This window comes from Carcharhinus amblyrhynchos, chromosome 8 (genome assembly GCF_965287045.1).
Source record: "Carcharhinus amblyrhynchos chromosome 8, sCarAmb.v2.hapA, whole genome shotgun sequence".
In the NCBI taxonomy this organism is placed as follows: Eukaryota; Metazoa; Chordata; class Chondrichthyes; order Carcharhiniformes; family Carcharhinidae; genus Carcharhinus; species Carcharhinus amblyrhynchos.
Window position 1 is genome coordinate 111,654,507 of NC_137331.1, and position 26,297 is coordinate 111,680,803.

At 48.5% G+C, this 26,297-nt stretch overlaps 1 protein-coding gene across 1 annotated transcript in view; it reads right to left on the bottom strand.

The window, feature by feature from the left end:
* The window catches only part of acss2l (acyl-CoA synthetase short chain family member 2 like), an 85,307-nt gene that overhangs the window by 50,338 nt on the left and 8,672 nt on the right, over positions 1-26,297 (bottom strand). The window contains exon 2 of the mRNA XM_080194650.1: positions 4,831-5,026. Coding sequence (XP_080050776.1) covers positions 4,831-5,026 — 196 coding nt within the window. The remainder of the gene's footprint in view (positions 1-4,830; positions 5,027-26,297) is intronic.

Sequence of the window (26,297 nt, forward strand, 5' to 3'; positions counted from 1 at the left end):
CTGGTATGTGACCTTAGATTTTTGTATCTTTTTCCTGAAGGAAGAAGGTGGAAGAGAAAATGTCCAGAGTGCATGGGGTCCTTGATTATACTGGCTGCTTTGCCGAGGCAGCAGGAGGTGTAGACAGAGTCAAGGGATGGGAGGCTGGTTTGTGTGATGGATTGGACTACATTCACGACCTTTTGTAGTTTCTTGCAGTCTTGGGTAGAGCAGGAGCCATACCAAGCTGAGATACAACCAGAAAGAACGCTTTCTATGGTGCATCTGTAAAAGTTGGTGAGAATTATAGCTGACATGCCAATTGAACTTGGGTCCCTGGTGCTGTGAGGCAGCAGTTTTAACCACTGTGCCAGTGTGCCATCCAGAGAACATATGGGCTGAGTGGAAAGACAGAGCTTGGTATAGGGGAATGAGAGCTCTGAGGGATGGGTTAAGGAGCAGAGCTTCATACAAGGGGCATGAGGGACCTAGGAGTGCGGGTAGAAGGGCACAGCTTGGGATAGAGCACATGAAGGGCCCAACAGCCTGAGTGGTGGCCATGAGGTGGCTATAGAGGGTATGGGGAGCGTAAAGGTGGGAAAAGAGGGTGAGGGCTGGAGGGCCTTTCTGCCTTGGCACATGGCAGCCTCTGTGGCTGCCCCCGCATTTCTTCCCGAGTGGGCTGGCCTGACTCTGATCTCAATTTTAGCATGGCCAATGCACCTAACCAGCACATCTTTGGACTGTGGGAGGAAACTGAAGCACCCGGAGGAAACCCACACAGACACAGGGAGAAATTGCAAACTCCACACAGACAGTGACCCAAGCTGGGAATCAAACCCAAGTCCCTGGCACTGTGAGGCAGCAGTGCTAACCACTGTGCCACTCCATGCCACCCCACTTAGTCTCAAAATTTGTGATGAGGTTTGGCGGACAATGAGGATGAGAGCAATTGATTGCAACATAACAATTGACTGTGACATAGATAGCAGAACAGGTAGACAGGTGGCAGATGGAATTTAATACAGAGAAGCGTGAGGTGATACAGTTTTGCAGATAAGATACAAAAGGATATGTGAATTTCAGGGCGTATTTGTAAAGAGTGTGCAGGGACAAAGGGGTCTGGGGTTTTGGGCGCTTAGATATTGAAAGTGGCTGAAAGATCATCAAGACCTTAATATATTTGCGATCATGTGCTTCCTAAACACAAGGACTGAGTACAAAAGCAGGAAAGTGGCCACAGCTAGAGTAATGGATCTAGTCCTGGTCATCACACAACAGAAAAGATGGGAATATCTTTGTGAGGAGGTTCACCAGAATGGTTTGTGGGGTGAGGGACTTGGTGAAGATTACAGCCTTGGTCAAAACATGAACAAAAGAACGAAATCAAGAATTGAGACAGGAGTGACTGCCCTTGATCTCAAGGCAGCAGTTGGCCAATTGTAGCATCAAGGAGCCATAACAAAATGGAAGCCAGAGAGAATCTGAGGGAAAATCTCCACTGGTTGGAGTCATACTGAGCACAAAGGAAGATGGTTGTGGTCGGTCATCTCAGTCCCAGGACATCACTGCAGGAGTTCCTCAGGGCAACATCCCAGATCCAAACATCTTCAGCTACTTCACCAAAGACCTTCTCTATGTGATAAGGTCAGAAGTGGGGATGTCCACTGACGATTGCACAATGTTCAGCACCATTCACGGCTCCTCAGATACTGAAGCAGCCCATGACCAAATGCAACAAGACCTGGCTTGGACTGGTAAGTAGCAAATAACATTCAATCACACAAGTTCTAGGCAATGAACATCTCCAACAAGACAGAGTCCAACCATCTCACCTTGACATTCAATGGCATGACCATCGCTGTCTCCCCCAATATCAATATCCAATGGGTTGCCATTGACCAGAAACTGAACTGGACTAGCCATATAAATGCTGTGGCTACTGTAGCAGGTCAGAGGCTGAGAATCCTGCAGCAAGTAGCTCACTTACCAACTCCACAAAGCCTGTCCACCATCTACAAGGCACAAATCAGTGTGATGGAATATCTGGTTGAGTGCAGCTCTGACAACATTAAATAAGTTCAACATTATCCAGAACAAAGAAACCTGCTTGAGTGGCACCCCACGTGTCACCTTCAACATCCACTGCCTCCATCAATGATGCACAGTGGCAGTGGTGTATACCATCTACAAGATGCACTGCAGCAACTCACCAATTTTCCTTCAATAACACCTTCCAAACCTGCGACCAGTGCCATCTGGAAGGACAAGGGCAGCAGATACATGGAAACACTTCAATCTGCAAGTTCCCCTCTAAGCCACTCACCATCCTAACTTGGGAATAGATCATGTTCCTTTGCAGTCACTGGATCAAAATCCTGTAACACTCTCCCTAATAGCACTGCAGGTATAGCTACACCAGATGGACCAAGTGCATTAACTGTGTTGCAGAATATGATCCATTTTCATACATGCTTTCAAATTGAAAAGTGTGTATCAATTTTAGTGAAGGTTGATTGCTTCTGTAGGTTCAAACACACTATACGTTTCAGCACGTACATAGCTGAATGGTAGCACAGTGTATTGATTATGTCATTCCTTGGCTGTGTAGGGCTTAGGGCAAGGTCAGGGGGTCCACCAGACATGAAGCTTTGCTTCATAAAAAGTCTCAGGGAGCTTGAATGTGGGTAATGAATATCAGGATTCCTTCCATTAGAGTAGAAATGACTATGGTGGGGTTAGTCATAGATTATAAACCATGTGCACCATAAATGGATAGTTGAAGAGAGTAAATCAGATTTAGCAAACCGGCAATCTGCCTGCTGCTATATGGCCCCCAAAGCCCCTAAATGTTGGCCCGGGAGCGTCTGTTCAAAATTCCAGGAAGCTGGCATTGGCAGCACGGTAGCACAGTGGTTAGCACTGCTGCCTCACAGCGCCAGGGACCTGGGTTCAATTCCGGCTCAGGTGACTGTCTGTGTGGAGTTTGCATGTTCTCCCCATGTCTGCATGGGTTTCATCCGGGTGCTCCGGTTTCCTCCCTCAGTCCAAAGATGCGCAGGTTAGGTGAATTGGCCATGCTAAATTACCCCTCAGTGTCAGGGAATTAGAAGGCTAAATATGTGGGGTTATAGGGATAGGGCCTGGGTGGGATTGTGGTCAGTGCAGACTTGATGAGGCAAATGGCCTTCTTCTGCACTGTAGAGATTCAATGAATCTTTAAGACAGTTAAGTAAAATCCAAGATTTTGCAAGGGGGCTGCTATGAATCACGTCTATGCACACTAGTACTCTTATCTAAGGATAACTACAGCAAAGGCATTAGCCTAGTGGCATTATCGCTAGAAACACAGCTGATGTTCAGATGACCCGGATTCAAAACCTACCAAGGCAGATGGTGGAATTTGAATTCAATAAAAAATATCTGGAATTAAGAATCTACTGATGACTGTGAAACCATTGTCAATTGTCAGAAAAACCCAACTGGTTCACTGATGTCCTTTAGGGAAGGAAATCTGCCATCCTTACCTGGTCTGGCCTACATGTGTCTCCAGAGCCACAGCAATGCAATTGACTTCCAACTGCCCCCCCCACCAAGGGCAACTAGGGATGGGTCGTAAATACTGGCTAGTTCCCCTACGCACGAGTATTTGAGTGGAGGTCATTTGCATGCAGTGTACCTAATGCAGATTCATAAAATTGTAAAAAAAAAATCATTATTTGGGCACAGCCTAATGCTTTCATCAATCTAATACAGTTCACCCCACAATTACGCGCCACGAAGGGTGGCACAATGGCACAGAGGTCAGCACTGCTGCTTCACAGCGCCAGGGACCCGGGTTCAATTCCGGTTTTGGGTAACTGCCTGTGTGAAATTTTACCAGAGTTATACCGTCTCGCCTGCCCGAGGTTTGTAAGATCCCGCCCAAGGCCCACAGAGAATGCAGTTCTGGGGCAGGCGAGGCAGTAAAATTCCAGCCCCAATGTCTGCGTGGGTTTCCTCCGGGTGCTCCGGTTTCCTCCGACACTCCAAAAATGTGTGGGTTAGGTAGATTGGCCATGGTAAATTGCCCCTTAGTGTCAGGAGGGTTACAGGGATAGTGCCTGGGAGGATTGTTGTTGGTGCAGACTTGATGGGCCAAATGGCCTCTTTCTGCATTGCAGGGGTTCTATGCAAAAAAAACAATGTGGTGAATCAAAGTTGAAGGGACAGACAAGGATTCTCTTTTCACCCCTCTATCATTTTGCTGCTGGCCCATATCACCCGGCACCAAGCTCATACATACTTGCTGCAGCTGCGATGCCATCCTGGTGACCTATTCATGTGCCTCAACAAGAGCCTTACAAGGAAATTAGCAACACCAGGCAACCCAGTAACCGCTTTCAAATAACCTCCCAGTACAATGCATCATAGGGATTCTGGACATTACTTCATGGAGACTATTTTGTCCACAAGAGCGATACTGGTGCTAACCATCCAGATCAAGCCATTTCCTCTCATTCCATTTGTCTACATTTAGCCTTCACTTCTTGCCTTTCACATTATTCTCTCATATGAAGAATAACCATTTGGGTTCGTTACCATCAGGTTACCACTGGCTAAAATAGCACACTCCAATACCAGTCAGTGTCTTTCGCAGAAAATGGAACATTCATCTTGTGAAGGAATTTCCTGAATTAATAAAGTGACTATGTTGTCTAACTGTTCTCGTTAAGGTCCAAGCAAAAGCTACGTTTAGAACACTTCTTATCTGCTGGGTCCACAGCTATTTTTGACGCATTTATCTTTTTAAAAACTGAAACAACACATAGATAAATAAATATGCAAGAGAAAATATAAAACCTTGATTACCAGTAATACGCAATTTTCTCTCCCTGGCCATTTTCTTGTATGTTTCTGTCCAGGAGGTTGTAGCAGATGTTCGTTGTTGCTCCTTCCATGAACTTCACATACACATTCCCCTTTGTCACATCAAAATTGTAATCTAGAATTGATCCCGTCGGAGGGCTTTTCCAGTAAAACCCTTTAGCAAATTCGCCCCAGAATTCTGTTCAGAAAAGGGGAGAATTATACGAATCTGCAAGTAATAAAACAGATGATTTTTGCAAGCAGTGCTGTTTCCCAGTAATTTGCAATGGGTTAAAATGATTTTATCCGTGATTAGTCATGAAGGTAATGATGATTATTGCAACTTTTCATTCATTCAGAGGGTGCGAACTTTACCAGCAAAGCAAGTATTTATTGGCTATTCCTTGTTACTCTTGAGACAGTGGTAGTGAGCTGTTTTCTTGAACTGCTGTATTATTTTGTGATCCCACAGAACTGTTAGTGAGGAAATTCTGGGATTTTAACCCAGCAACATTGAAGGAACGGTGATGCAAATTCAAGACGGGATGATGTATGGCTTGGAGAGAAAATTGCAGAAGATATGCAGCACGGTGGCACAGTGGTTAGGGCTGCTACCTCACAGCGCCAGGGACCCAGGTTCAATTCTGGGTTTGGGTCACTGTCTGTGTGGAACCTGCACATTCTCCCTGTGTCTGTGTGAGTTTCCTCCGGATGTGCTCTGATTTCCTCCCAAAGTCCAAGGATGTCCAGGTTAGCTGGACTGGCCGTGCTAAATTGTTATTTGTGTCCCAAGATGGTTAAGTTAGAGGGATTAGTGGGATAAGTATATGGGGTTATGGGGATGGGGTCAGGGTGGGATGCTTTGTTGGAGAGTCAGTGCAGACTCGATGGGCCAAATGGCCTCTTTCCACATTCTATGATTATATTCTCATGTACCTTCCAAACCCAGGACCTCTATTAAAAAGGACAAGGGCAGCAGATGCATGGGAACAACACCACCTACAAGTTCCCCTTCAAGCCACACGCCATTCTGACTTGGAACTATGTTGCTATTCCTTCACTGTTGTTGGGTCAAAATCCTGGAACTCCCTCCCTAACAGCACTGCTGATGTACCTACACTACAAGGACCGCAGCAGTTCAAGAGGATGGTTGGCACTAACTTTTCAAGATAATTAGGGATGGGCATTAAATGTGGACCTGGTCATCAATGCCCACCTCTCATGAACAAATTATTAAAAAATACACAACGCAATCGTAGTGCACCAGTGAAGAGTAGTGCACCACAGAAGCAGTGTTGAATATTTTGGAAAACTGATGAGGTGTCGATCAACTGGGTTCCTTCGTTGAGCTATTTAAATGATGCTTGAGCTGCACTCAACCAGGCAAGTGGACAGTATCCCAACACACTCCTGATCTGTGCGTTGTAGATAGTGGACAGGCTTTGCAGAGGCAGAAGTTGTGATTAATGAACATCTGACCTCTAAATAAAAGTAATTATAAGGGTATAAAAGCAGATCTAGCTAAAATGAATTGGGAAACTAGGTTATAAGGTAGAATAGTACTGCCAATTGCACTGGCAAACTTCTAAAGAGATTATTAACTCTCAGCAAAGACTTATCCCAGTGAGAAAGAAACACTCTTTGTGAGACGGATGCATCACCCAACACTGGATATGAAAGTTAAATAAAGCATAATACATGAGTTGAAGTGTCTATTTCCAGACAACAAACTAATTTATTAGAGATTATAAGCAGGGTGGATAATGGGGAGACCGTAGATGTGGTGTAGATTTCCAAAAGGAATTTAATGAGAGTTCCACATCAAAGGTGATTACACAAGATAAGATTGCACGGTGTAGGAATAACATATTAGCTCAGATAGAGGATTGGTTACCTAACAGGGTGCAGACAGTCGGGATAAACGGGTCTTTTTAGAGTTCACAAATTGTAACAGGCATAGATTTTTTTTAATCCATTCAAGGGATGTGGGTTTCACTGGCTAGGCCAGCATTCATTGCCCATCCCTAACTGCCCTTTAAATGAATGCTGGCCTAGCCAGTGAAACCCACATCCCTTGAATGGATAAAAAAAAATCTATGCCTGTCACAATTTGTGAACTCTAAAAAGACCCGTTTATCCCGACTGTCTGCACCCTGTTAGGTAACCAATCCTCTATCTGAGCTAATATGTTATTCCTACACCGTGCAATCTTATCTTGTGTAACCACCTTTGATGTGGAACTCTTATCAAATTCCTTTTGGAAATCTACACCACATCTACAGCCTCCCCATTATCCACCCTGCTCATAATCTCTAATAAACTAGTTTGTTGCCTGGAAATAGATACTTCAACTCATGTATTATGCTTTATTTAACTTTCATATCCAGCGTTGGGTGATGCACCTTTTAAAGGGCAGTTAGGGATGGGCAAAGGTGGTGGTGAATTGCCTTTCTGAACTGCTGTAAGCCATGTGGTGTCAGTATACCCGCAGTACTGTTAGGAGGGGGAGTTCTAGGATTTTGACCCAGAGACAATGAGGAAACTGGGACCTGTTTCTAAGTCCGAATGGTGAGTGGCTTGAAGGAAAACCTCCAGGTGGTGGTGTTCCCATGTATCTGCTGTCTTTCCCCACTAGATGATAGTGGCCTTGGGTTGAATGGTGCTGCATAAGGAGCCTTGATGAGTTCCTGCAGCACATCTAATAGATGGTACACACTGCTGCTACTGAGTGTCAGTGGTGGACGGAATGAATGTTTGTGAAAGGGATGCCAATCAAGCAGACTGCTTTGTTCTGCATGGTGTCAAGTTTGTGCCCTTGGAGCTGTGCTCATTCAGGCAAGGGGAGAGTATTCCATCACACTCCTGGTTTGTGCCTTGTACATTTGGACCAGCTTTGGAGAGTTCAGTGAGCTACTAACTCAGCATTCCCAGACTCTGACCTACTAATGTAACAGTATGTATGTGGCATGTGCAGTTTCTTGTCAATGGTAACGCCCAGAATGTTGATAGTGGAGGATTCAGCAGTGGCAATGCCATTGCATGTAAAAGCGAAATGGTTGGATTCTTTCTTATTGAAGATGGTAATTGGCTGGCACTTGCACGGTGTTACTTGCCAGTTAATCATCCCAAGCCTGAATGTTGCCCAGGTCTTGCTGCGTATGGATTACCTTAGTACCTGAGGAGTTATGAATGGTGCTAAGCATTGTGTAATCATCAGCAAATATCTCCACTTCCGACCTTATGATGGAAAGAAGGTCGTTGATGAAGCAGATGAAAGTGATTAGGCCTAGCTCTCTACCCTGAGGAACTTCTGCAGCGATGTGCCGGGAACATCAATGTCCCATCCTTCCCTGTAGGGATCAGCACTGCAGCCTCAACTATTAACAAACCACATCAGTTATATGGATGAAAGGATCGGATGCATGGGAACTACATTTGCTATTGTCACCAAGATAAATAGGAAACTAAGTTCTCAAGAAGAGGTAGAGAGTCTGCAAAGGGACATGGGCAGGCTACATGAAGGGGCAAAATATTTGGCAGATGGAGTATAATGTCGGAAAATGTGAACTTGCCAACTTTGACAAAAGGAATAAAAAAAAGTAGACTATTTAATGGTGAGATATTGCAAAACACATTGTTATAGAGGGATCTGGGCGTCCTGGAACATGAATCACAAAATACTAGTATGCAGGCACAGCACGTGATCAGGAAGACAAAAGAAATATTGATGTTATTTGTAAAGGGAATGGTAAATAAAAGCAGGGAAGTTTTACCGCAGGTGAACAGAGTCCTGGTGAGACCACATCTGAAATGAGATGTTCATCATAAGGTCTCCTTACATGAAAAACAATACAGCTGTGTTTCAAGCAGTTCGGAAAAGGCTCACTTGACTCATTCCTGGGATAAGGGACTTATCTTGAGAGGAAAGGTTGAACAGGTTGGACTAAAACTATTAGATTTAACAGAATGAGATGTGATCTTATTGAAAAACATAGGATCTTGCCGAGACTGGCTAGGGAGGATAACCCACAGAGGCATTCATTTTCAGGTGTGATTCGAAACATGAGCAAAAATTTAAAATCTTCCATTTAAGACTGAAATGAGGAGATCATGTTTCTCTTAGAGGGTTTAAATCAGTGCAATTCTCTTTCCCAGAAAGCACTTTGATACTGCCTGCAAGGACACTCTTCCCAGACTGCACTGCTGCGATACTGTCTGCAAGGACACTCTTCCCAGACTTCATCACTGCAATTCTGTCTGCAAGAACCCTCTTCCCAGACTGCATCACTGCCATACTGCCTGCAAGGACACTCTTCCCAGACTGCATCACTGCCATACTGCCTGCAAGGACACTCTTCCCAGACTGCATCACTGCGATACTGTCTGCAAAAACACTCTTCCCAGACTGCATAACTGCGATACTGCCTGCAAGGACACTCTTCCCAGACTTCATCACTGCGATACTGTCTGCAAGGACACTCTTCCCAGACTTCATCACTGCGATACTGTCTGCAAGAACACTCTTCCCAGACTTCATCACTGCGATACTGCCTGCAAGGACACTCTTCCCAGACTGCATCACTGCGATACTGCCTGCAAGGACACTCTTCCCAGACTGCATCACTGCGATACTGCCTGCAAGAAAACTCTTCCAAGACTGCATCACTGCGATACTGCCTGCAAGGACACTCTTCCCAGACTGCATCACTGCAATTCTGTCTGCAAGGACACTCTTCCCAGACTGCATCACTGCGATACTGCCTGCAAGAAAACTCTTCCCAGACTGCATCACTGCGATACTGTCTGCAAGGACACTCTTCCCAGACTGCATCACTGCGATACTGCCTGCAAGGACACTCTTCCCAGACTGCATCACTGCAATTCTGTCTGCAAGGACACTCTTCCCAGACTGCATCACTGCGATACTGCCCGCAAGGACACTCTTCCCAGACTTCATCACTGCAATTCTGTCTGCAAGGACACTCTTCCCAGACTGCATCACTGCAATACTGTCTGCAAGGACACTCTTCCCAGACTGCATCACTGCGATACTGCCTGCAAGGACACTCTTCCCAGACTGCATCACTGCCATACTGCCTGCAAGGACACTCTTCCCAGACTGCATCACTGCGATACTGTCTGCAAAAACACTCTTCCCAGACTGCATCACTGCGATACTGCCTGCAAGGACACTCTTCCCAGACTGCATCACTGCAATTCTGTCTGCAAGGACACTCTTCCCAGACTGCATCACTGCGATACTGCCTGCAAGAAAACTCTTCCCAGACTGCATCACTGCAATTCTGTCTGCAAGGACACTCTTCCCAGACTGCATCACTGCGATACTGTCTGCAAGGACACTCTTCCCAGACTTCATCACTGCGATACTGTCTGCAAGGACACTCTTCCCAGACTTCATCACTGCGATACTGTCTGCAAGGACACTCTTCCCAGACTTCATCACTGCGATACTGTCTGCAAGGACACTCTTCCCAGACTTCATCACTGCGATACTGTCTGCAAGGACACTCTTCCCAGACTTCATCACTGCGATTCTGTCTGCAAGAAAACTCTTCCCAGACTTCATCACTGCGATACTGTCTGCAAGGACACTCTTCCCAGACTTCATCACTGCGATACTGCCTGCAAGGATACTCTTCGCAGACTTCATCACTGCGATACTGCCTGCAAGAAAACTCTTCCCAGAATTCATCACTGCGATACTGTCTGCAAGGACACTCTTCCCAGACTTCATCACTGCGATACTGTCTGCAAGGACACTCATCCCAGACTTCATCACTGCGATACTGTCTGCAAGGACACTCTTCCCAGACTTCATCACTGCGATACTGTCTGCAAGGACACTCTTCCCAGACTTCATCACTGCGATACTGTCTGCAAGGACACTCTTCCCAGAATTCATCACTGCGATTCTGTCTGCAAGGACACTCATCCCAGACTTCATCACTGCGATACTGTCTGCAAGAACACTCTTCCCAGACTGCATCACTGCAATTCTGTCTGCAAGGACACTCTTCCCAGACTGCATCACTGCAATACTGTCTGCAAGAACACTCTTCCCAGACTGTATCACTGCAATTCTGTCTGCCAGGGCACTCTTCCCAGACTGCATCACTGCAATTCTGTCGCAAGGACACTCTTCCCAGACTGCATCACTGCGATACTGTCTGCAAGAACACTCTTCCCAGACTGCATCACTGCAATTCTGTCGCAAGGACACTCTTCCCAGGCTGCATCACTGCGATACTGTCTGCAAGGACACTCTTCCCAGACTTCATCACTGCGATACTGTCTGCAAGGACACTTCTCCCAGACTGCATCACTGCGATACTGCCTGCAAGGACACTCTTCCCAGACTGCATCACTGCGATACTGTCTGCAAGGACACTCTTCCCAGACTTCATCACTGCGTTACTGTCTGCAAGGACACTTTTCCCAGACTGCATCACTGCGATACTGCCTGCAAGAAAACTCTTCCCAAACTGCATCACTGCAATTCTGTCTGCAAGGACACTCTTCCCAGACTGCATCACTGCAATACTGTCTGCAGGGACACTCTTCCCAGACTGCATCACTGCGATACTGTCTGCAAGGACACACTTCCCAGACTGCATCACTGCGATACTGTCTGCAAGGACACTCTTCCAAGACTTCATCACTGCGATACTGTCTGCAAGGACACTTTTCCCAGACTGCATCACTGCAATACTGTCTGCAGGGACACTCTTCCCAGACTGCATCACTGCGATACTGTCTGCAAGGACACTCTTCCCAGACTGCATCACTGCGATACTGTCTGCAAGGACACTCTTCCCAGACTTCATCACTGCGATACTGTCTGCAAGGACACTCGTCCCAGACTTCATCACTGCGATTCTGTCTGCAAGGACACTCTTCCCAGACTTCATCACTGCGATACTGTCTGCAAGAACACTCTTCCCAGACTGCATCACTGCAATTCTGTCTGCAAGGACACTCTTCCCAGACTGCATCACTGCGATACTGTCTGCAAGAACACTCTTCCCAGACTGCATCACTGCAATTCTGTCTGCCAGGGCACTCTTCCCAGACTGCATCACTGCAATTCTGTCGCAAGGACACTCTTCCCAGACTGCATCACTGCGATACTGCCTGCAAGAACACTCTTCCCAGACTGCATCACTGCAATTCTGTCGCAAGGACACTCTTCCCAGACTGCATCACTGCGATACTGTCTGCAAGAACACTCTTCCCAGACTGCATCACTGCAATTCTGTCGCAAGGACACTCTTCCCAGACTGCATCACTGCGATACTGCCTGCAAGGACACTCTTCCCAGACTGCATCACTGCAATTCTGTCGCAAGGACACTCTTCCCAGACTGCATCACTGCAATACTGCCTGCAAGGACACTCTTCCCAGACTTCATTACTGCGATACTGTCTGCAAGGACACTCTTCCCAGACTTCATCATTGCAATTCTGTCTGCAAGGACACTCTTCCCAGACTGCATCACTGCGATACTGTCTGCAAGAACACTCTTCCCAGACTTCATCACTGCAATTCTGTCTGCAAGGACACTCTTCCCAGACTGCATCACTGCGATACTGTCTGCAAGGACCCTCTTCCCAGACTTCATCACTGCCATGCTGTCTGCAAGGACACTCTTCCCAGACTGCATCACTGCGATACTGTCTGCAAGGACACTCTTCCCAGACTGCATCACTGCAATACTGTCTGCAAGAAAACTCTTCCCAGACTTCATCACTGCGATACTGTCTGCAGGGACCCTCTTCCCAGACTTCATCACTGCCATGCTGTCTGCAAGGACACTCTTCCCAGACTTCATCACTGCGATACTGTCTGCAAGGACACTCTTCCCAGACTGCATCACTGCAATACTGTCTGCAAGAAAACTCTTCCCAGACTTCATCACTGCGATTCTGTCTGCAAGGACACTCTTCCCAGACTTCATCACTGCCATACTGTCTGCAAGGACACTCTTCCCAGACTTCATCACTGCGATACTGTCTGCAAGAAAAATCTTCCCAGACTTCATCACTGCGATTCTGTCTGCAAGGACACTCTTCCCAGACTGCATCACTGCAATACTGTCTGCAAGGACACTCTTCCCAAACTGCTTCACTGCGATACTGTCTGCAAGGACACTCTTCCCAGACTTCATCACTGCGATTCTGTCTGCAAGAAAACTCTTCCCAGACTGCATCACTGCAATTCTGTCTGCAAGGACAGTCTTCCCAGACTGCATCACTGCCATACTGTCTGCAAGAACACTCTTCCCAGACTGCATCACTGCGATTCTGTCTGCAAGAAAACTCTTCCCAGACTTCATCACTGCGATACCGTCTGCAAGGACACTCTTCCCAGACTGCATCACTGCGATACTGCCTGCAAGGACACTCTTCCCAGACTTCATCACTGCAATTTTGTCTGCAAGGACACTCTTCCCAGGCTGCATCACTGCGATACTGCCTGCAAGGACACTCTTCCCAGACTGCATCACTGCGATACTGCCTGCAAGGACACTCTCTCCTGGACCGCATCACTGCAATACTGTCTGCAAAAACACTCTTCCCAGACTGCATCACTGCGATACAGCACGCAAGGACACTCTTCCCAGACTGCATCACTGCAATTCTGTCTGCAAGGACACTCTTCCCAGACTGCATCACTGCGATACTGCCTGCAAGGACACTCTTCCCAGACTGCATCACTGCGATACTGCCTGCAAGGACACTCTTCCCAGACTGCATCACTGCCATACTGCCTGCAAGGACACTCTTCCCAGACTGCATCACTGCAATTCTGTCTGCAAGGACACTCTTCCCAGACTGCATCACTGCGATACTGCCTGCAAGGACACTCTTCCCAGACTGCATCACTGCAATTCTGTCGGCAAGGACACTCTTCCCAGACTGCATCACTGCGATACTGCCTGCAAGGACACTCTTCCCAGACTGCATCACTGCGATACTGCCTGCAAGGACACTCTTCCCAGACTGCATCACTGCAATTCTGTCTGCAAGGACACTCTTCCCAGACTGCATCACTGCAATTCTGTCGGCAAGGACACTCTTCCCAGACTGCATCACTGCCATACTGCCTGCAAGGACACTCTTCCCAGACTGCATCACTGCAATTCTGTCGGCAAGGACACTCTTCCCAGACTGCATCACTGCGATACTGCCTGCAAGGACACTCTTCCCAGACTGCATCACTGCAATTCTGTCTGCAAGGACACTCTTCCCAGACTGCATCACTGCCATACTGTCTGCAAGAAAACTCTTCCCAGACCTCATCACTGCAATTCTGTCTGCAAGGACACTCTTCTCAGTCTGCATCACTGCGATTCTGCCTGCAAGAAAACTCTACCCAGACTTCATCACTGCAATTCTGCCTCCAAGGACACTCTTCCCAGACTGCATCACTGCGATACTGTCTGCAAGGACACTCTTCCCAGGCTGCATCACTGCGATACAGTCTGCAAGTACACTCTTCCCAGACTGCATCACTGCGATACTGTCTGCAAGGACACTCTTCCCAGACTGCATCACTGCGATACTGTCTGCAAGGACACTCTTCCCAGACTGCATCACTGCAATTCTGTCTGCAAGAAAACTCTTCCCAGACTGCATCATTGCGATACTGCCTGCAAGGACACTCTTCCCAGACTGCATCACTGCGATACTGTCTGCAAGAAAACTCTTCCCAGACTTCATCACTGCAATTCTGTCTGCAAGGACGCTCATCCCAGACTGCATCACTGCCATACTGTCTGCAAGAACACTCTTCCCAGACTGCATCACTGCAACACTGTCTGCAAGAACACTCTTCCCAGACTTCATCACTGCAATTCTGTCTGCAAGGACGCTCATCCCATACTACATCACTGCCATACTGTCTGCAGGGACACTCTTCCCAGACTGCATCACTGCGATACTGTCTGCAAGGACACTCTTCCCAGACTGCATCACTGCCATACTGTCTGCAAGAAAACTCTTCCCAGACTGCATCACTGCGATACTGTCTGCAAGAAAACGCTTCCCAGACTGCATCACTACGATACTGTCTGCAAGGACACTCTTCCCAGACTGCATCACTGCAATACTGTCTGCAAGGACACTCTTCCCAGACTGCATCACTGCGATACTGTCTGCAAGGACACTCTTCCCAGACTGCATCACTGCGATACTGTCTGCAAGGACACTCTTCCCAGACTGCATCACTGCGATACTGTCTGCAAGGACACTCTTCCCACACTGCATCACTGCAATACTGTCTGCAAGAACAATCTTCCCAGACTGCATCACTGCGATACTGTCTGCAAGGACACTCTTCCCAGACTGCATCACTGCGATTCTGTCTGCAAGAACACTCTTCCCAGACTGCATCACTGCGATACTGTCTGCAAGGACACTCTTCCCAGACTGCATCACTGCGATACTGTCTGCAAGGACACTCTTCCCAGACTGCATCACTGCGATTCTGTCTGCAAGGACACTCTTCCCAGACTGCATCACTGCGATACTGTCTGCAAGGACACTCTTCCCAGACTGCATCACTGCGATACTGTCTGCAAGGACACTCTTCCCAGACTGCATCACTGCGATACTGTCTGCAAGGACACTCTTCCCAGACTGCATCACTGCGATACTGTCTGCAAGGACACTCTTCCCAGACTGCATCACTACGATACTGCCTGCAAGGACACTCTTCCCAGACTGCATCACTGCGATACTGTCTGCAAGGACACTCGTCCCAGACTTCATCACTACGATACTGCCTGCAAGAAAACTCTTCCCAGACTGCATCACTGCAATTCTGTCTGCAAGGACACTCTTCCCAGACTGCATCACTGCGATACTGCCCGCAAGGACACTCTTCCCAGACTTCAGCACTGCAATTCTGTCTGCAAGGACACTCTTCCCAGACTGCATCACTGCGATACTGTCTGCAAGGACACTCTTCCCAGACTTCATCACTGCGATACTGTCTGCAAGGACACTCTTCCCAGACTTCATCACTGCGATACTGTCTGCAAGGACACTCTTCCCAGACTTCATCACTGCGATTCTGTCTGCAAGAAAACTCTTCCCAGACTTCATCACTGCGATACTGTCTGCAAGGACACTCTTCCCAGACTGCATCACTGCGATACTGTCTGCAAGAAAACTCTTCCCAGACTTCATCACTGCGATACTGTCTGCAAGGACACTCTTCCCAGACTTCATCACTGCGATACTGCCTGCAAGGATACTCTTCCCAGACTTCATCACTGCGATACTGTCTGCAAGGACACTCATCCCAGACTTCATCACTGCGATACTGTCTGCAAGGACACTCTTCCCAGACTTCATCACTGCGATACTGTCTGCAAGAAAACTCTTCCCAAACTGCATCACTGCAATTCTGTCTGCAAGGACACTCTTCCCAGACTGCATCACTGCAATACTGTCTGCAAGAACACTCTTCCCAGACTGCATCACTGCAATTCTGTCTGCCAGGGCACTCTTCCCAGACTGCATCACTGCGATACTGTCTGCAAGAACACTCTTCCCAGACTGCATCACTGCAATTCTGTCGCAAGGACACTCTTCCCAGACTGCATCACTGCGATACTGTCTGCAAGGACCCTCTTCCCAGACTTCATCACTGCCATGCTGTCTGCAAGGACACTCTTCCCAGACTTCATCACTGCGATACTGTCTGCAAGGACACTCTTCCCAGACTGCATCACTGCAATACTGTCTGCAAGAAAACTCTTCCCAGACTTCATCACTGCGATTCTGTCTGCAAGGACACTCTTCCCAGACTTCATCACTGCCATACTGTCTGCAAGGACACTCTTCCCAAACTGCTTCACTGCGATACTGTCTGCAAGGACACTCTTCCCAGACTTCATCACTGCGATACTGTCTGCAAGGACACTCTTCCCAGACTTCATCACTGCGATTCTGTCTGCAAGAAAACTCTTCCCAGGCAGCATCACTGCGATTCTGTCGCAAGAACACTCTTCCCAGACTGCATCACTGCGATTCTGTCTGCAAGAAAACTCTTCCCAGACTTCATCACTGCGATACTGTCTGCAAGGACACTCTTCCCAGACTGCATCACTGCGATACTGCCTGCAAGGACACTCTTCCCAGACTTCATCACTGCAATTTTGTCTGCAAGGACACTCTTCCCAGGCTGCATCACTGCGATACTACCTGCAAGGACACTCTTCCCAGACTTCATCACTGCAATTTTGTCTGCAAGGACACTCTTCCCAGGCTGCATCACTGCGATACTGCCTGCAAGGACACTCTTCCCAGACTGCATCACTGCGATACTGCCTGCAAGGACACTCTCTCCTGGACCGCATCACTGCGATACTGTCTGCAAAAACACTCTTCCCAGACTGCATCACTGCGATACAGCACGCAAGGACACTCTTCCCAGACTGCATCACTGCAATTCTGTCTGCAAGGACACTCTTCCCAGACTGCATCACTGCGATACTGCCTGCAAGGACACTCTTCCCAGACTGCATCACTGCGATACTGCCTGCAAGGACACTCTTCCCAGACTGCATCACTGCCATACTGCCTGCAAGGACACTCTTCCCAGACTGCATCACTGCAATTCTGTCTGCAAGGACACTCTTCCCAGACTGCATCACTGCCATACTGCCTGCAAGGACACTCTTCCCAGACTGCATCACTGCAATTCTGTCGGCAAGGACACTCTTCCCAGACTGCATCACTGCGATACTGCCTGCAAGGACACTGTTCCCAGACTGCATCACTGCGATACTGCCTGCAAGGACACTCTTCCCAGACTGCATCACTGCAATTCTGTCTGCAAGGACACTCTTCCCAGACTGCATCACTGCAATTCTGTCGGCAAGGACACTCTTCCCAGACTGCATCACTGCGATACTGCCTGCAAGGACACTGTTCCCAGACTGCATCACTGCGATACTGCCTGCAAGGACACTCTTCCCAGACTGCATCACTGCAATTCTGTCTGCAAGGACACTCTTCCCAGACTGCATCACTGCAATTCTGTCTGCAAGGACACTCTTCCCAGACTGCATCACTGCCATACTGTCTGCAAGAAAACTCTTCCCAGACCTCATCACTGCAATTCTGTCTGCAAGGACACTCTTCTCAGACTGCATCACTGCGATTCTGCCTGCAAGAAAACTCTTCCCAGACCTCATCACTGCAATTCTGTCTGCAAGGACACTCTTCCCAGACTGCATCACTGCGATACTGTCTGCAAGAAAACTCTTCCCAGACTTCATCACTGCAATTCTGCCTCCAAGGACACTCTTCCCAGACTGCATCACTGCGATACTGTCTGCAAGGACACTCTTCCCAGGCTGCATCACTGCGATACTGTCTGCAAGTACACTCTTCCCAGACTGCATCACTGCGATACTGTCTGCAAGGACACTCTTCCCAGACTGCATCACTGCGATACTGTCTGCAAGGACACTCTTCCCAGACTGCATCACTGCAATTCTGTCTGCAAGAAAACTCTTCCCAGACTGCATCATTGCGATACTGCCTGCAAGGACACTCTTCCCAGACTGCATCACTGCGATACTGTCTGCAAGAAAACTCTTCCCAGACTTCATCACTGCAATTCTGTCTGCAAGGACGCTCATCCCAGACTGCATCACTGCCATACTGTCTGCAAGGACACTCTTCCCAGACTGCATCACTGCAACACTGTCTGCAAGAACACTCTTCCCAGACTTCATCACTGCAATTCTGTCTGCAAGGACGCTCATCCCATACTGCATCACTGCCATACTGTCTGCAGGGACACTCTTCCCAGACTGCATCACTGCGATACTGTCTGCAAGGACACTCTTCCCAGACTGCATCACTGCCATACTGTCTGCAAGAAAACTCTTCCCAGACTGCATCACTGCGATACTGTCTGCAAGAAAACGCTTCCCAGACTGCATCACTACGATACTGTCTGCAAGGACACTCTTCCCAGACTGCATCACTGCAATACTGTCTGCAAGGACACTCTTCCCAGACTGCATCACTGCGATACTGTCTGCAAGGACACTCTTCCCAGACTGCATCACTGCGATACTGTCTGCAAGGACACTCTTCCCAGACTGCATCACTGCGATACTGTCTGCAAGGACACTCTTCCCAGACTGCATCACTGCAATACTGTCTGCAAGAACACTCTTCCCAGACTGCATCACTGCGATACTGTCTGCAAGGACACTCTTCCCAGACTGCATCACTGCAATTCTGTCTGCAAGAACACTCTTCCCAGACTGCATCACTGCGATACTGTCTGCAAGGACACTCTTCCCAGACTGCATCACTGCGATACTGTCTGCAAGGACACTCTTCCCAGACTGCATCACTGCGATTCTGTCTGCAAGGACACTCTTCCCAGACTGCATCACTGCGATACTGTCTGCAAGGACACTCTTCCCAGACTGCATCACTGCGATACTGTCTGCAAGGACACTCTTCCCAGACTGCATCACTGCGATACTGTCTGCAAGGACACTCTTCCCAGACTGCATCACTGCGATACTGTCTGCAAGGACACTCTTCCCAGACTGCATCACTACGATACTGCCTGCAAGGACACTCTTCCCAGACTGCATCACTGCGATACTGTCTGCAAGGACACTCTTCCCAGACTGCATCACTGCGATACTGTCTGCAAGGACACTCTTCCCAGACTGCATCACTGCGATACTGTCTGCAAGGACACTCTTCCCAGACTGCATCACTGCGATACTGCCTGCAAGGACACTCTTCCCAGACTGCATCACTGCGATACTGTCTGCAAGAAAACTCTTCCCAGACTGCATCACTGCGATACTGCCTGCAAGGACACTCTTCCCAGACTGCATCACTGCGATACTGTCTGCAAGAAAACTCTTCCCAGACTGCATCACTGCGATACTGCCTGCAAGGACACTCTTCCCAGACTTCATCACTGCGATTCTGTCTGCAAGGACACTCTTCCCAGACTTCATCACTGCGATACTGTCTGCAAGGACACTCTTCCCAGGCTTCATCACTGCGATACTGTCATAGAACATAGAACATTACAGCGCAGAACAGGCCCTTCGGCCCACGATGTTGCGCCGACCAGTTACAAAAACAATGACCCACTAGCCTATACCAATCCCTTTTCGTCCATAAACCTATCCAGAGATCTCTTAAACGCCCCCAAACTAGACGCATTTACAACTGCAGCAGGCAGGGCATTCCAATCCCTCACCACCCGCTGGGTAAAGAACCTACCCCTGACATCCGTCCTGTAGCTACCCCCCCTTAATTTAAAGCCATGCCCCCTCGTGCTAGCTTTCTCCATCCGAGGAAAAAGGCTATCACTATCCACCCTATCTAAACCTCTAATCATCTTATATGTTTCAATAAGATCCCCTCTTAGCCGCCTTCTTTCCAACGAAAACAACCCTAGATCCCTCAGTCTCTCCTCATAGGACCTCCCCACCATACCAGGCAACATCCTAGTAAACCTCCTCTGCACCCTCTCCAACGCCTCCACATCCTTCTTGTAATGCGGGGACCAGAACTGCACACAGTACTCCAAGTGCGGCCGCACTAGAGTAGTGTACAGTTGCAACATTACACTGCGACTCCTAAATTCAATCCCCCTACCAATAAACGCCAAGACACCGTACGCCTTCTTGACAACCTTATCTACTTGATTCCCAACTTTCAGGGATCTATGTACACACACACCTAGATCCCTCTGTTCATCCACACTATTCAAAGTCCTCCCGTTAGCCCTATACTCGACACATCTGTTGCTCCTACCAAAGTGAATTACCTCACACTTCTCCGCATTAAATTCCATCCGCCACCTCTCGGCCCAGCTCTGCAACCTATCTAAGTCTCCCTGCAGACTATGACACCCTTCCTCACAATCTACCACACCTCCAACTTTGGTGTCATCAGCAAATTTACTAATCCACCCAACTATACCCTCATCCAGATCATTAATAAAAATTACAAACAACAGTGGCCCCAAAACAGATCCCTGAGGCACACCACTCGTAACTGCACTCCATGATGAATATTTACCATCCACCACCACCCTCTGTCTCCTATCTGATAGCCAATTCCTGATCCAACTTCCTAGATTACCCACAATCCCATACATCTGCATTTTCTGCAGAAGCCTACCATGGTGAACCTTATCGAACGCCTTACTAAAATCCATGTATACCACGTCAACTGCCTTACCCCCATCCACCTCTTTGGTCACCTTCTCAAAAATACTGTCTGCAAGAAAACTCTTCCCAGACTTCATCACTGCGATTCTGTCTGCAAGGACACTCTTCCCAGACTTCATCACTGCGATACTGTCTGCAAGGACACTCTTCCCAGACTTCATCACTGCGATACTGTCTGCAAGGACACTCTTCCCAGACTGCATCACTGCGATTCTGTCTGCAAGAAAACTCTTCCCAGACTGCATTACTGCAATTCTGTCTGCAAGGACACTCTTCCCAGACTGCATCACTGCCATACTGTCTGCAAGAACACTCTTCCCAGACTTCATCACTGCGATACTGTCTGCAAGGACACTATTCCCAGACTTCATCACTGCGATTCTGTCTGCAAGGACACTCTTCCCAGACTTCATCACTGCGATACTATCTGCAAGAACACTCTTCCCAGACTTCATCACTGCGATACTGTCTGCAAGGACACTCTTCCCAGACTGCATCACTGCGATTCTGTCTGCAAGAAAACTCTTCCCAGACTGCATCACTGCAATTCTGTCTGCAAGGACACTCTTCCCAGACTGCATCACTGCAATTCTGTCTGCAAGGACACTCTTCCCAGACTGCATCACTGCGATACTGCCTGCAAGAAAACTCTTCCCAGACTGCATCACTGCGATACTGCCTGCAAGGACACTCTTCCCAGACTGCATCACTGCAATTCTGTCTGCAAGGACACTCTTCCCAGACTGCATCACTGCGATACAGCCCGCAAGGACACTCTTCCCAGACTTCATCACTGCAATTCTGTCTGCAAGGACACTCTTCCCAGACTGCATCACTGCGATACTGTCTGCAAGGACACTCTTCCCAGACTTCATCACTGCGATACTGCCTGCAAGGACACTCTTCCCAGACTGCATCACTGCCATACTGCCTGCAAGGACACTCTTCCCAGACTGCATCACTGCGATACTGTCTGCAAAAACACTCTTCCCAGACTGCATCACTGCGATACTGCCTGCAAGGACACTCTTCCCAGACTGCATCACTGCAATTCTGTCTGCAAGGACACTCTTCCCAGACTGCATCACTGCGATACTGCCTGCAAGAAAACTCTTCCCAGACTGCATCACTGCAATTCTGTCTGCAAGGACACTCTTCCCAGACTGCATCACTGCGATACTGCCCGCAAGGACACTCTTCCCAGACTTCAGCACTGCAATTCTGTCTGCAAGGACACTCTTCCCAGACTGCATCACTGCGATACTGTCTGCAAGGACACTCTTCCCAGACTTCATCACTGCGATACTGTCTGCAAGGACACTCTTCCCAGACTTCATCACTGCGATACTGTCTGCAAGAAAACTCTCCCCAGACTTCATCACTGCGATACTGTCTGCAAGGACACTCTTCCCAGACTTCATCACTGCGATACTGTCTGCAAGGACACTCTTCCCAGACTTCATCACTGCGATACTGTCTGCAAGGACACTCTTCCCAGACATCATCATTGCGATTCTGTCTGCAAGTAAACTCTTCCCAGACTTCATCACTGCCATACTGTCTGCAAGGACACTCTTCCCAGACTGCATCACTGCGATACTGCCTGCAAGGATACTCTTCCCAGACTTCATCACTGCGATACTGTCTGCAAGGACACTCATCCCAGACTTCATCACTGCGATACTGTCTGCAAGGACACTCTTCCCAGACTTCATCACTGCGATACTGTCTGCAAGGACACTCTTCCCAGACTTCATCACTGCGATTCTGTCTGCAAGGACACTCTTCCCAGACTTCATCACTGCGATACTGTCTGCAAGGACACTCTTCCCAGACTTCATCACTGCGATTCTGTCTGCAAGGACACTCTTCCCAGACTTCATCACTGCGATACTGTCTGCAAGAACACTCTTCCCAGACTGCATCACTGCAATTCTGTCACAAGGACACTCTTCCCAGACTGCATCACTGCGATACTGTCTGCAAGGACACTCTTCCCAGACTTCATCACTGCGATACTGTCTGCAAGGACACTCTTCCCAGACTGCATCACTGCGATACTGCCTGCAAGAAAACTCTTCCCAAACTGCATCACTGCAATTCTGTCTGCAAGGACACTCTTCCCAGACTGCATCACTGCAATACTGCCTGCAAGGACACTCTTCCCAGACTGCATCACTGCGATACTGTCTGCAAGGACACTCTTCCCAGACTTCATCACTGCGATTCTGTCTGCAAGGACACTCTTCCCAGACTGCATCACTGCAATACTGTCTGCAAGGACACTCTTCCCAGACTGCATCACTGCAATTCTGTCTGCAAGGACACTCTTCCCAGACTGCATCACTGCAATTCTGTCGGCAAGGACACTCTTCCCAGACTGCATCACTGCCATACTGCCTGCAAGGACACTCTTCCCAGACTGCATCACTGCAATTCTGTCGGCAAGGACACTCTTCCCAGACTGCATCACTGCGATACTGCCTGCAAGGACACTCTTCCCAGACTGCATCACTGCAATTCTGTCTGCAAGGACACTCTTCCCAGACTGCATCACTGCCATACTGTCTGCAAGAAAACTCTTCCCAGACCTCATCACTGCAATTCTGTCTGCAAGGACACTCTTCTCAGACTGCATCACTGCGATTCTGCCTGCAAGAAAACTCTTCCCAGACCTCATCACTGCAATTCTGTCTGCAAGGACACTCTTCTCAGTCTGCATCACTGCGATTCTGCCTGCAAGAAAACTCTTCCCAGACTTCATCACTGCAATTCTGCCTCCAAGGACACTCTTCCCAGACTGCATCACTGCGATACTGTCTGCAAGGACACTCTTCCCAGGCTGCATCACTGCGATACTGTCTGCAAGTACACTCTTCCCAGACTGCATCACTGCGATACTGTCTGCAAGGACACTCTTCCCAGACTGCATCACTGCGATACTGTCTGCAAGGACACTCTTCCCAGACTGCATCACTGCAATTCTGTCTGCAAGAAAACTCTTCCCAGACTGCATCATTGCGAGACTGCCTGCAAGGACACTCTTCCCAGACTGCATCACTGCGATACTGTCTGCAAGAAAACTCTTCCCAGACTTCATCACTGCAATTCTGTCTGCAAGGACGCTCATCCCAGACTGCATCACTGCCATACTGTCTGCAAGGACACTCTTCCCAGACTGCATCACTGCAACACTGTCTGCAAGAACACTCTTCCCAGACTTCATCACTGCAATTCTGTCTGCAAGGACGCTCATCCCATACTGCATCACTGCCATACTGTCTGCAGGGACACTCTTCCCAGACTGCATCACTGCGATACTGTCTGCAAGGACACTCTTCCCAGACTGCATCACTGCCATACTGTCTGCAAGAAAACTCTTCCCAGACTGCATCACTGCGATACTGTCTGCAAGAAAACGCTTCCCAGACTGCATCACTACGATACTGTCTGCAAGGACACTCTTCCCAGACTGCATCACTGCAATACTGTCTGCAAGGACACTCTTCCCAGACTGCATCACTGCGATACTGTCTGCAAGGACACTCTTCCCAGACTGCATCACTGCGATACTGTCTGCAAGGACACTCTTCCCAGACTGCATCACTGCGATACTGTCTGCAAGGACACTCTTCCCAGACTGCATCACTGCAATACTGTCTGCAAGAACACTCTTCCCAGACTGCATCACTGCGATACTGTCTGCAAGGACACTCTTCCCAGACTGCATCACTGCAATTCTGTCTGCAAGAACACTCTTCCCAGACTGCATCACTGCGATACTGTCTGCAAGGACACTCTTCCCAGACTGCATCACTGCGATACTGTCTGCAAGGACACTCTTCCCAGACTGCATCACTGCGATTCTGTCTGCAAGGACACTCTTCCCAGACTGCATCACTGCGATACTGTCTGCAAGGACACTCTTCCCAGACTGCATCACTGCGATACTGTCTGCAAGGACACTCTTCCCAGACTGCATCACTGCGATACTGTCTGCAAGGACACTCTTCCCAGACTGCATCACTGCGATACTGTCTGCAAGGACACTCTTCCCAGACTGCATCACTACGATACTGCCTGCAAGGACACTCTTCCCAGACTGCATCACTGCGATACTGTCTGCAAGGACACTCTTCCCAGACTGCATCACTGCGATACTGTCTGCAAGGACACTCTTCCCAGACTGCATCACTGCGATACTGTCTGCAAGGACACTCTTCCCAGACTGCATCACTGCGATACTGTCTGCAAGAAAACTCTTCCCAGACTGCATCACTGCGATACTGCCTGCAAGGACACTCTTCCCAGACTGCATCACTGCGATACTGTCTGCAAGAAAACTCTTCCCAGACTGCATCACTGCGATACTGCCTGCAAGGACACTCTTCCCAGACTTCATCACTGCGATTCTGTCTGCAAGGACACTCTTCCCAGACTTCATCACTGCGATACTGTCTGCAAGGACACTCTTCCCAGGCTTCATCACTGCGATACTGTCATAGAACATAGAACATTACAGCGCAGAACAGGCCCTTCGGCCCACGATGTTGCGCCGACCAGTTACAAAAACAATGACCCACTAGCCTATACCAATCCCTTTTCGTCCATAAACCTATCCAGAGATCTCTTAAACGCCCCCAAACTAGACGCATTTACAACTGCAGCAGGCAGGGCATTCCAATCCCTCACCACCCGCTGGGTAAAGAACCTACCCCTGACATCCGTCCTGTAGCTACCCCCCCTTAATTTAAAGCCATGCCCCCTCGTGCTAGCTTTCTCCATCCGAGGAAAAAGGCTATCACTATCCACCCTATCTAAACCTCTAATCATCTTATATGTTTCAATAAGATCCCCTCTTAGCCGCCTTCTTTCCAACGAAAACAACCCTAGATCCCTCAGTCTCTCCTCATAGGACCTCCCCACCATACCAGGCAACATCCTAGTAAACCTCCTCTGCACCCTCTCCAACGCCTCCACATCCTTCTTGTAATGCGGGGACCAGAACTGCACACAGTACTCCAAGTGCGGCCGCACTAGAGTAGTGTACAGTTGCAACATTACACTGCGACTCCTAAATTCAATCCCCCTACCAATAAACGCCAAGACACCGTACGCCTTCTTGACAACCTTATCTACTTGATTCCCAACTTTCAGGGATCTATGTACACACACACCTAGATCCCTCTGTTCATCCACACTATTCAAAGTC